General features: G+C 35.2%; 1 protein-coding gene across 3 annotated transcripts in view; it reads right to left on the bottom strand.

Moving 5' to 3' along the window:
• The window catches only part of LOC114050932 (ATP-binding cassette sub-family A member 10-like), a 117,437-nt gene that overhangs the window by 45,904 nt on the left and 57,971 nt on the right, over window positions 1-13,562 (bottom strand). For all 3 annotated transcript variants that reach the window (XM_027872978.1, XM_027872980.1, XM_027872979.1), the window contains exons 19-21: window positions 11,008-11,209; window positions 8,021-8,187; window positions 2,704-2,837 (exon numbers count right to left, since the gene is read on the bottom strand). In XM_027872978.1, coding sequence (XP_027728779.1) covers window positions 2,704-2,837; window positions 8,021-8,187; window positions 11,008-11,209 — 503 coding nt within the window. The remainder of the gene's footprint in view (window positions 1-2,703; window positions 2,838-8,020; window positions 8,188-11,007; window positions 11,210-13,562) is intronic.

The following is a 13,562-nucleotide window of genomic DNA, read 5'->3' as shown; positions in this document are numbered from 1 at the left end:
TGAATGGGATGAGCTCAATCATAAAGTAGAATTAGATAGTAAAAATTAGAATCCAACAACATGTTATTGAAAAGAGACATAGAGAGTTAAAATAAGGGGTTTCAGCAGAATCTATTATGCTTCAGTTGAATTTAAAAAGGCGGGGGTAGCAATCATGATCTCAGACAAAGCAAATGCAAAAATAGATTGTATTAAAAGAGATAATCAGGGAAACTAGATTTTGCTAAAGAGTGAAATACATAATGAAGTAATATCAAAAAAAAATTTACAGCAAGTTTCTCTGATAGAGACTTCATCTCTCAAATATATAGGGGATTAAGTTAAGGTTATGAAAATAAGAGCCATTTCCCAATTTATAAATGGCCAAAGGATATGAACAGGAAGTTTTAAGAAGAAATAAAAGCTGTCTATAGTTATGCGAAAAATGCTCTAACTCACTAGCAATTAGAGAAATGCAAATTAAAATAACTCTGAGGTACCACCTCACAGCTATCAGAAATGACAAATGCTAGGGGGATGAGGGAAAACAAGTGCATTAATGAATTGTTGGTGGAGTTGTGAACTGGTCTCACTGTTGTGGGGAGCAATTTAGAACTATACCCAAGGGGCTATAAAACTGTGCATACCCTTGGACCCAGCCATACCACTTCTGGGTCTGTATTCCAAAGAGATCAAAGGAAAAGGAACAGGACCTATATGTGCAAAAATATTTATAGCAGCTCTTTTCGTGGTAGCAAAGAATTGAAAATTGAGGGGATGCTCATCAATTGGGGGATGACTGATCAAGCTGTGGCATATAATTATGACAGAGTACTATTGTGTTATAAAAATGATGAGGGGGATGGTTTCAGAAAAACACTGGAAGACCTATATGAACTGATGCAAAGTGAAATGAGCCAGGAACAGGATATCATTGTACATAGTACAGCAATGTTGTAATGATGATCAATTGCAAAAGACTGGGCCACTCTGATCGATAAAATGATCCAAGACAATTCCAAAGGACTAATGATGAAAAATGCTATCTACATCTGGAGAGACGTGATGAACTCTGAGTGCAATTTGAAATATAATTTTTCACTTTATTTTCCTTGCTTTTTTGTGACGTGGCTAAAAAGAATTATATTTTGTATGATTTCACATGTATAATTGATATCATATTACTTGCCTTGTAGGAGGAAGAGAATTTAGAGCTCAAAATTTTACCAAAAGAGGGTTTAAAATAATTAAATAAATTTTTCTTGATCCCCCCTCCCCCAAATACACAAAGATTATGTCTAAATGTGGATGAAGGAGCCCTCAGTGATTTAGCTTAAGCTAAATAGATTTTAAATTTCCTATATATAATCAAAAAGAGAGACACAGCCCAGCTCTGTCTTACTCACAGTATTGTATTTATTAGCCATTATTTTGAGCTGACATTGAGAGCAGACTGATTTTCACAAAAGCAGTTTTGGAATTTAGCCAGAAGAAAAAAAATATTTTGTAGTGTTCTAGTATCTTCCTTCATGGATATTTCTTTGCTATTGAGGGAGAAAGAGTTAACTGTTAAAACAATGGACTGTATAGTTTATTACACAGACTGCTCCATGTTTTACACTAGAAAATGGAGGGGCATTTATTCATGTCATATATAAAGCTGAATCTAGGAGTTTGTCCAATGAATGCTATGACTTTCACATATCAAGGATGTATAATCTTGTTATTATGGAATCTCTCTCAATTAAGGTACATCACAACCAGCTATGACAGTGGGTTCCATGAGACTGAGGTAGGTTTACCTTCACATTTACATAATTAAAAAGTGTCAGAGGCAGGATTTGAATCCATTTCTTCCTAATTGTAAGCCCAGCACTCTTTTCACTACATTTTATTGTCATTCATAATTTCATCTCATTAGAATGAAGGCAGGGATTTTTTTTCTAAATCAGTAGCATTTAGCACAATATCTGGTACATAGTAGTACAAAGATAATAGCACATGTAATAGTATTTATAGAGCACCAGGTGGCACAGCAGATAGAGCTCCTGGGTTGGTCTAGAGTCAGGAAGACCTGAGTTCAAATATGACATCAGATACTTAGTATATGTGTTACCCTGGGCAAATCACTTAGCCCTATTTGCCTCAGTTTCCTCATTTGTAAAGTGAGCTTGAGAAGAAAATGGGAAACTACTCTAGTATCTTTGCCAAGAAAACCTCAAAATGAGGTCACAAAGAGGCACACATTATTGAAACAAAGGCACAACAACCCTGGGAAATACCTTCATATAGCTAGTAAGTGTAAGCTAGTAAGCTATAGCTAGTAAGGTAAGTTTTAAATTCAGTCAATTTTCCTGACTTTAAGTCCATCAACTATCTTCCTCATTAGTAAATGCTTATTGATTGATTTTCATGTTCATATATAATACTAATATCAAAACTATAAAAGCATCATCTTTTATTTTATTGGGAGTTTGGGTATTGAAGTTAATTAGTAACTTCTATAAAATTAAAAAGTATTTCATTTAGGAAAAAAACTGATACATGAAGTAATTTGTCCACAGAGTCAAGATTGTGAAGAATTTTGTATTTGATTCCAAAACCAGCTAGTAGATCTTTTAACTATCAGCCCATGTAAACTAGTGAGAGTAACCTTCTCTCCATCTTATCAGACATAATAATATAAACACTTTGATAAAAAGCTGGGAATAGAGACCAACCTACCTCTTTTTTGCCCGATACTATTATAGCTCCATTGTAGGCAAGGTCAGATGTTCCATTTCTTTTTTCAAAGTCATCTACTTCCAAAACTATATTCTGGTGCTTCAGAGAATTTATAAAATCTTCAATATTTGATCCTAATAAACATTTAAGAAGAAGACACCAGGAAATCATTAAAGTGTTGTATTTTTTAAGCTTTCAAATTTAAACGTCCCATACTGTATTAAGCCAAAATGACAGCGCAAGTCTGCAACAGATTCTGCTAAAATGGCATGGGGCAGGTTTCTTGAATCAGAAATTTTTTTATTCAAGTTTTAGTAATATGAAAAATAATTTATCATTGACATTGCAAGCTTCTTTATTATAATTTTTTCTACTTAAATAGTATTTCATTTTTTTCAATTACATGTAAACATACTTTTCAACATTCATTTTTTATGATTCTGAGTTCCAAATTTTTCTCCCTCCCTTCCTTTCCTCCCCACTCTCCAAGATAGCAAGCAATCTGAAATAGGCTATACATGTACAGTCACGTTAAACATATTTCCAAATGAGTTATGTTGTGAAAGAAGAATCAGAACAAATGGGAAAAACCATGAGAAAGAAAAAACAAAAAAAAGTGAAAGTAGCATGTTTTGATCTGCATTCAGACTCTATAGTTCTTTCTTTGAATGCAGACAGAATTTTCCATTGTGACTGTTTTGGAATTGTCTTAGATCACTGTATATTATGATTTTTAAAAGAGATTTTCTATGTCCAAGTAATTTATGGAATTAAAATTACATATTTAAAAAACCCTTATAACCCTTTCTCTTTTCTAGTAATGAAGCTCAGTCTTTCAGTCTTCTACCCGTCTACTCTTTACTCCCAACCTGCAGTTTCAGCATTTAGTATCTGTCGAAATTATCTCTTCCATTTACTTTTACAATATGAAATCATTTAATATGTGTTCTGTTCTGTGGAAGCTTTGCTTAAACTTTAATCCTTCTTGTAATCCTCTGCTTGGGATATATCCTCTCAGAAATCACCACAGACTCCAGACACATCATTCCTTATACCCTCCTCTAACGAGGTGTTTTTTTTAGTTTCTGTCAAAGGTTAGGTATGTTTTCTAAGAATCACTGATGGCCTCTCAGGAGCCCAATTGTTCCATTGGTGTTCACAAAAGAATTTTAGGAAAGTCATAGCATGTTGGGCCCACTATACTGAATTTATAGAGAGACACAGATGGGAATCAAGCAAGGTAGACAGTTATGTAGTGTTTGTGATTTGCATTATGGGAGGGAAGACTTAAGTAGAATAGGTCAGTGTTGTCCAAAGTAGGTTCCCTGCATAAGATAATCCACAGGGGTATGGTAAGAAAATATTAGACTTTATTTATTTTTAAAAATCTAAAATTCAAAGAAATTAAACTTTATGACTGGGAGCAAAGTGGATGCCAACAAATGGGGAATGACTAAATAAATTATAGTATATGCATGTTATGACATATTTCTGGGCTGCTAATAAACCTTTGTTAAGCATCAACTATGTAACAGGTCCTGTGCTAAGCACTGCAGATACAAAAAAAAATGCAAAAGGTAGTCCCTGCTTTCAAGTAACTCACAGTCTATAGGGGTAAACAATATGTAAATACTATGTACAAATAAATTTTTTTAGAGAATGAATTAGAAATCATCAATAGAGGTAAGGCAGTAGAATTAAGGGAGATTGGGAAAAAGCTTCTTGTAGAAGGTGGGATTCTGGTTGGGACTTGAAAGAAGTCAGGGACATCAGGAGGTGGAAATGAGGAGGGAGAACTTTCCAGGTAGGGGGAACAGTCAGTGAAAACAGAAATGATGAATACAGAAAAGCACAAGAAGATATGTGAATGGATTCAAAGTGAAGTAAGCAGAACCAGGAAAACAATACATACCATATGTAATGCATACAATAACTACAACAAGTTTAATGGAAAGAATAACCACCACAACAAAAGAACCAAAATAGAATGTTGTGAAATTATAATGACCAAGCTTAAAACACTTCTTTGCAGTAGTAGACTGCAGTTGTGGAACATTGCATATAATGCTATAACTTTTTTATAGTTGACTAGTTTTGATGAACTTTTTTTCTCTTTTTTATTCTTTATTATGAAAGATAACTCTCTGGGAAGGGAGGAGGTGAGGGACATATGAGAAATGTAGGTGATATAAAAATCAATAGAATTTTAAAAAGAGAAATTAAGGTTTATAGATATTTGGTATATAGGTTAACACCAGTACCCTTAATAAATCTGAATGCGAGATAGTCAGTCATGTGTCTACATGGATAGATGGACAGTGGTTCTCTCATTTATTTACTTGCAATATATCACAAAATATTTAAGTTTATGTGTGCTCAGTTAAATGGCTTAAAAGATTTTATTGTCTAATGTTATATAGACTCACAAATTGAACAAAAGACTTAGGAAAGCTCTTGCAAAGAAACTATAGATTGAAGATAATGCTAATTGGGGGAATATAAGCAAACAAGAAAATGGTAGAACTGGCATTTCTCCGACTTCTAGTATGAACTCTCTGCCAATCACATGAGATAAAAACAATGATGATTTAATCAGATTCAAAAAGAAGTCTGCCCCCTCCCCAATAGAAATCATCAAGAAGATTATTTGAAAAATGGATTGACATCTCTATTAACGATAAACCTCTTCCTCCAGGTACATTGTGCCTTGAGATAATAGTAAATGATAGCATGAAGTTATGTCTAGTGAGACATTTAAAAACCAAGCTTTTAATGCCAAAGTGTTTTGTGTCTCCTACAGAAACTTTCATTTCTGTTCACTTAAATTTGGAAACAGAATTTTCAAACCTGTTTAAAATATTCTATATGAAAAGTTTATATGGGTTTTGAACATGTTATTAAATATATGTGTGTATGTGTGTATGTATGTATGTATGTATGTATGTATATATGTATGTATCTAACAACTAGGTGGCACAGTGGATAGAATGTTGAACTTGGAGCCAGAAATATCTGAATTTGAATCCTATCTCATGCTTACAGGGTCACTAGGTGTCACCCTGGGCAAATCATATAACCTCTTTAAGACAGTTTCCTCATCTGTAAAATGAGGGTAATAATAGCTCTTACCTCATAGGATTGTTATTGTGAGATCAGATGAGATTACACATATAAAGTGCTTTGCAAGCCTTATAGTACCATATAAACGATAGCTTTCATTACTACTACTACTACTACTACTACTACTACTACTACTACTACTATTACCACCACTACAATTTCTTCTATTTCTGCTGCTGCTGCTGCTACTACTACTATTATTACTATTCTGGATAGTTTGCAAGAACAAATGATTGACATCAAAGAAGCCAAAAATTGCAAGCTAAATTTCAATTTAGCTTTTGAATATTTGGTGAATGAGATTTGGATATGAATATTTTGATTTACTAAGTTCAACCCAGCAACGCATATCTTCCATTTGGACTTAAGTCTCTTTGTAAGGTATCTTTTTCAGTTACGACAATCAATCAATCGACAAGGATTTATTAAGTGCTATGTGCCCTGAACTGTGCTAAACCCTAGGTATGAAATGAAAAAGTAAAAACAGTTCTTGCTTTGAAGAAGCATACATTCTAACAGAGATACACATGTACACAAACCAGTATAAACAAGATAAATATGAGTAGCTTAAAAGAGTAGGGCACTAATAGCTGGGGAGTACAGAAAGACCTAGTTGGAGGAGGTGGTGCCTGAGCTGAGTTTTAAAAGGAGCCAGTAATTATAAAAGGGAGATGGCAGGAGGGAGATCATTCCAGGCCTGGGATTCAACCAGTGGACAGGTAGAGAATCAGAAAATGAAGTGTCATATGTACAGAACAGCAAGTAAGTCAGACTGGTTGGAAGACCATGTTTAAAGGGAGCAATGTGTTAAAATACTACAAAGATAAGAAAGGTCAGTAAGTGAAAAGTTTTCAATGCTAAATGGAAGAATTTATATTTGGTCCTAGATTTTTTAATTACAAAGAGCCATTGGAGTTTATTGAGGAGAGGTGATCAGGGAGTGACATGGTCAGACCTGTACCTTTTGGGAAATTACACTGGCAACTACGGTGAGGACAGATTGGGCAGGGAAGACACTGGGCTAGGAGTTGAATTAGGAGGTTACAACAATAGTTCAGGGATAGATGGCAAACCAAGTGAAGAAATAAGTTGAACTTGGAGCTGGACCTTTGACTGGCTATATCACAAAGTGTTAAAGTATAATTAAAAAAAGAGTAAAGCATGTTCAATAACACTATTACTAAAATATCTTATTTCATTAATTGTTGATTAAGACTTTTATACCACTAATAAAAAAATTAAAATATTTTTAGTTCATATTTTCATCCTATTTAATTTATATTTTGGGTATTTATAAAACAGATACTTGTATAAAAGTATATGTGTATAATTTAAATAAATATATGTAATTAATATATGAATAAAGCAGTATTAATATTTTCTAATTTGTACAAATATATTGGCATGTTAGTATAGCAGTATATGGGTATATGATAATAATAATAGTAACTGACAGTTATATAGAGCCTACTATGTGTCAGACCCTATGCCAAGCACTTCAGAAATACTATCTCATTTGGTCCTCACGACAACCCAGGGATGTAGGTGCTATTATTATTCTCATTTTACAGATGAGGAAACTGAGGCAAATAGAGGTTTGTGACTTGCCCAGGGTCACATATATAGACTTTATCTATAATACACACATATATTATTGTACTAATATATTATGTACATTCTAAAGCACGAAAAGAAGGGGAACAGTATGAAATAAAAGTGAAATAAATCATGTTAATTTTTAAATTTTGTATATCAACGGTAAAAAAAACCTTCTCAATTAAATTCAACTATAGGAGAAGCACCATGGTGTAGTAGACAGAGAGATAGAAAGATAGAAAGATTTAGGGTCAAGTCTCACCTCTGACATATACTGACTTTATGATCTTGGATAAATTGCTTAACTTCTTGGCGCTCTGTGGTTACAAGTCACAGAGAAGGTGCATACTTTCATGAGTAGAGAAAATTTTCTCATCAGCAGTTCCTGATGGCAGTGAAATTACATGTCTTATCCCTATATCCTAAATATTCATATATTATTTTGAGTGTAAGTACATGCATTTTATGGAAGGGTGTGTAATCAAAAGCATTTAGACACCATTGAATTAGATAATAAATCTACTGGCCTACTGGGGAATTGGAAAAGATGTTTTTAAAACTAAAAATGATCCACTTAAACACGTTAATGTAATTTCTTCACCTGTGTTGTTGACAATTAATAGGCTGCTGAGAGGAGCTTGTGGTTGCTGTCCAGGAGAGAGAAAATACATATCAGGAGAAAATCTCCAAGGAGTAGGATGATAAAATGTTTGGCTCAGTATATGTTCAAGGGCAATGGGAATCAAAGTAAACGCCAGTAACAAAAATCTAGAAAGAAGAAAACATCACAAGTGAGCATAAATTCAGTTTTGTTTTATTTGACCCCGTCAAGAAAAAAAAAAATATGTCAAGGGCATTCTATGCCTTGTATACAAGCCAGAAAGGTTTATTAGATCTTTCTCCCACTCCCACCCCTCATGCCAATAGTCATAGCTATGGTGACAGGGTTGGGCAACCTGCGACCTCAAAGACACTTGTGGCCCTGTAGGTCCTCAAGTGCAGCCCTTTGACTGAATCCAAACTTCACCCCTTAATAAAAGGATTTGTTCTGTAAATCTTAGACTCAGTTAAAAGGCCACACCTGAGGACCTAGAAGGCCACATGTGGCCTAAAGACAGCAGGTTCCCCACCCCTACCCAGCGGCTCTCTCTAACACTGAAAGTATCACATTTTATGGACACTAGTTCAGCACGTAGACTGTCCATCTCTTATCCCTCACTTCATGATTATCCTTTTGTCGTCACATATTTTCTTAATAATATATTTCTATTTTCAGTTTTCATACAGAGCAGTCAGGTGACAGAGAGGGTAAAGTGCCGGTCTTAGAGTTGGGAAGATCTGAGCTCAAATCCAACTTCAGACCTTTACTGAGAATGTGATCCTGGGCAAGTCACTTAACTTCACTATCTCAATTTTCTCACTGGTAAAATGGGGATAATAATAGTACCTAGACCACAGGGTTGTGGTGAGGGTAAAATTAAATAATGTTTATAAAGCACTTTGTAAACCTTAACACATTGTATAAATGTTAACTATGATTATGATTATATCTATTATACATGTCACTATTGATAAAATGCTATAGTCTCCTCTCCCCAACTGTGCATTTTTCCATTACCCATTGGGTCACTTGGAATTTTAATTCTTTGGAGGTTGTGATGTTCTATGATATTCAGCTACTCAGCACTACTGGGAAAAATTGTATTAGTATTAAATTAGACCATTAGACCAACATAGGAGTGTTAAAAGAGTTGCACAATTTTCCAACGGTAATCATTTACTTCTTTTTTTTGTAGAAAATATCCATAATGGATAGTCTTTACTTCTATTTTTCCCAATCCTTCCCAGTGTCCATCTTCCAACTGCATTTAACAAATATCATTGACTTAGTTTGGAGATTCTTTACAAGTTCTGCATAGAATATCTCTACATTATCATCCTTTCATGTAGATAGCGGTCTTTTAAAATTATGCTTATCATGAATATGACAGTGTAAGAATAACTAAAAATTATATATAGTATGATTATATGTGTGTGTATATGTATATAATTGATTTTTGAGTTTACAATAAAATTAACTCTATTCAACTTCTTTATTTAAGTCTGAGAATAGCCTGTGAGGCACCTTTTCATTGAGCTATAATGTCTTTTGTCTTTGATGTTTATTGATCGAGAGAATGTCCACATGAATCCTAGGCATATGAACATAGGAGTATAACTCCAGAGCCAGAAGGAACCTTGAAAAGATGGACATTTGTTTCAGGGAGAATCTTGTGGTCACTAAAAGAACTGTAAGATTTTCTAAATGTAATCCAGTTTGCACTCCTCCTTTTGCTTGATTCCATACCCATTTCTACTATCTGTCTAAAATATATGTATTGGGCAGCTAGGTGGCACAGTGGATAGAACACTGGCCCTGAAGTCAGGAGGACCTGAGTTCAAATGCGACCTCAGACCAAATACTTGCCACTTACTAACTGTGTGACCCTGGGCAAGTCACTTAACCCCAATTGCCTTAAAAGATCCCACAATAAAATATATGTATCAATGGATAAACTCTATAGCTTGTTCATTCAGCTGTATGTCACAGTCTGAACCACAGGATGAAAAACATCCACTTAGTTTTCTTGTGTGGAAAATTAGACCTAACTCAGCGACTATAGATCTCATTTAGAATACCCTGAAATGTTCTTGGGCTAGATACAAACAACATGATGTGGTTTGTAAACAGGAGCATGTGGAAAGATCTCCATCATCAATAGAGAAATCCTTAGATTGGACATTGAATTGGGTCTTATCATTTCTTGATTTATCATTTTTATAATTTCTGAACTTCTCGATCTTCTGGGGGAAAAATAGCATATAAGGGACAATTATTTACATAACATTTTGGGGGGCAAATGATTATCATTAGTACTACAATATGGGATGATCATGTCTCATGGTATATTGTTTCTTGTTGCCATTAGATTCAATAAAACCAAATCCTCCTTTATTTGTTCCTTTATGAAGAAACTTTGAGCCATTTTTCCTTTAACTGAAACTTCCTTCTGTCTTCTGTTATTGTTTACAGAGAGATATCAAGATTGATGTAACTTAGTTCTTCTGGTGGTATATTTATTAGTTGGCCACTGGACGAGGATTTCACATTTAGTACCAACAACTAAGCTCATGTTTATAAATGATCTAAAGACTAAAGACTACAAACTTTTAGCACCAACTGTCTCCTTTACTATCATTTTGCAACTGTTGCTACAGAAAAGAGAGGGAGCTCTATAGGATGGAAACATTTTTCTTTGTTTCATGGCAAAAGTGTTGGTCACCATGCAATCAGCCTACTGCTGGGAAGCATCTCTGTGCTTAGTTAGCTGATCCTCAAAAAGCGAGATAATCTGTTGCCAGGACCAGACCTGAATTCTTTTTAAACATGGTAAAAGCTGCTAGAGCTCATACTGAGCTGGTATAGACTTCAAGAATTCAGGGTCACCATGACAGGGCATCAGAGTAGGACTTAATAGAGGAAAAATTTTCAGAGACCAAAAATATGTATTTATGCCTTAAATGAATCAGAAGGATTCTGATACTCACAATGACACAACAGCTTTCCCGTCATGCTTTAATTTTAAGAAACGAACCCTTCCAATTGCACAAATCTGTTGTCTCCAGAGAGCCATGCCACTGACTGTCTCCATCTTCTCTCCAGGAAGAGAAGGGAAAGTTTGCTCTGGTTCAACAAAGTTTTCAAAATGTCTGGTGACTTCTGTTTGCTCCTGCCCAGGACTGCCAAAATCTGCAGACACATTGAGAAAAGAACAGCACAAAATAAATCCCTTATAAGCAAAATAGGATTCAAAACATAACAGTTTCCTTTTTAGGGGTATCTGAAAAAAAGCCTCAGATATTGTATTTATAGTGTCAATTCTAAACAAATGGAGGAAACAAATGAAGACTGATTATTTTAATTAAATTCAATAATTATGCTTACTATTTCCAAGGTATGGAGACAGGCAGTGAAGGAAGAAAAAAAAATATAAATACAGTCTCTGTCTTCAGGGAATTTATACTCCAGTAGAGAAGGCAAGATGTACATAAAAGCTGTAGTTCTTTTAAAAACATTTTTGAGGTGATTTCACAAATTATATATGTATATAAATTACAAGGTCATCTGGGGGCACAGTGGATAGAGCACCAATCCTAGAAGACCTGAGTTCATATCCAGCCTCAGATACTTACTAGTTGTGTGACCCTGGGCAAGTCACTTAACCCTCTTTGCCTCAGTTTTCTCATCTATAAGATGAGTTGGAGAAGCAAATAACAAACTACTCCAATTTCTTTCCCAAGAAAACCCCAAATAGGGTCACGAAGAGTTAAACAGTACTGAAACATCTAAAACAATAAATAAATTACAAAGGAAGATATTGCATCCCCTTAGTAGAATATTATCATCTTGAGGGAAGTGACTGGTTTGTTTCTGTCTGTGTAATATTGGTCATATAAAGGATACTCAGATATTCTCTGCCTGTTTTCAGTTAACTGTTATGAGTGACAGCATTTTGGCATGCTGAAAGGAACTGATTTTTTTCAACTACATGGCTAACTCTAAATTTTCCCTTGCTCTCCCCACTCTATGAAAGTGGCAGAGGAATAGGGTGCTGCTTTAGCTAAAATAGGAGACACTTTCATATTACTGAGACTTCCAGTGAGCTTTGGAAGCTATACTGGTCCTTCCCTATCCGGCATCATGGCAACTGCTCTCATATGGAAAATTTCTATCAGCAGCTCTACTGGGACCATCATTCTCCACCCAGGATAAGCTGATCATCTAAAATCTCATCATCCTGCTGATTGACTTAGTTATTATACTCAACATTTTCTCAACTTCCTCAGCTTCTTCTCCCCTCTGATTGAAGGGCTAGAGAGTAGAGCACTAAACCGCAGCCAAAGCCATCTTTTATGTCCTTCAGTCATATTTCAGTCATGTCCAACTCTACAAGGCCCCATTTGGGGTTTTCTTGGCAAAGATACTTGAGAGGTATGTTATTTACTTCTCCAGCTCATTTTATAGATGATGAAACTGAAGTAAACAGATTTAAGTGACTTGCCCAGGGTCACACAGCTAAGTAAGTGTTTGAGGTCAAATTTGAACCCTAGACACTCTATCCACTGAGCCACCTAGCTTCCTATATAGAATACTGAAATCTGAATTTCCAGGTAATTTTCAACTTTCCATCCATAGCTCTTGCTTAGTTTTGATTCCATGGAGGATCATGTCCCTGTGCCAAGTACCCCACCCCACTCTTTGCCCCACTCTTGACTTCCTTTCTTAGGCAGACCCTGTCTTTTTTCTTATCTGTATCCCCAGTGTTTAGCACAGTGCCTGGCACACAGTACGTTCTTGCATATAATTTAAGCACTTAATAAATACTTGAATTGCGTGTTTCTAGGACAAAAGGAAGGAGGCAGCTGGGTAGCACAGTGTTGGGATGGAAGTCAAGAAGACTCATCTTCCTGAGTTCAAATCCCGCCTCAGATACTAGCTGTGTGACCCTGGTTAAGTTACTTAACCCTGTCTGCCTCAGTTTACTCATCTATGAAATGAACTGGAGAAGTAAATGGCAAACCAGTCCAGTATCTTTGCCAAGAAAACCTCAAATGGGGTCACAACAAGTTGGACATGACTGAAATAACTGAACAACAACAAAAGGACAAAAGGACTTTTGCATTTAACTTAGAAGAATCAGTTTCTTGAGTATATCAAATTTATCTTTGTATATATGTGGCTTCTTGCATAATGCCTTAGTACATAGTGCTTGCATAATAAAGAGTCATCAAAAGAGAAAGCCATGTGTATTTGTTGTCTCCACTTCCTTTCCTCTTATTCACACTTCAGATGTTTATAACGCTTCTTATTTCAACACTCAGTTGAAAAACTGTCCTTTCCAAGGCTACCATTGATCTCTTATTTGCTAAATCTAATGTCCTTTTCTCAGTTTTCATCTTTCTTGACTTTTCTGAATAGTTTTATGCTGTTGACGCTCTCTTCATCCTATATACTCTTTCCTCCTTTTTTTTTTTAAAGTGAAATTACTCTTTCTTGCTTCTCCTTTTACCTGGCTGAACATTTCCTTGGGTTCCCTTTTTAG

The sequence above is a fragment of the Vombatus ursinus genome, unplaced genomic scaffold (assembly GCF_900497805.2).
Source record: "Vombatus ursinus unplaced genomic scaffold, bare-nosed wombat genome assembly UNPS02014801.1, whole genome shotgun sequence".
NCBI classification, from domain to species: Eukaryota; Metazoa; Chordata; class Mammalia; order Diprotodontia; family Vombatidae; genus Vombatus; species Vombatus ursinus.
The sequence above is the reverse complement of the archived record's forward strand: the minus strand, read 5'-3'. Positions and strand labels throughout refer to the sequence as shown.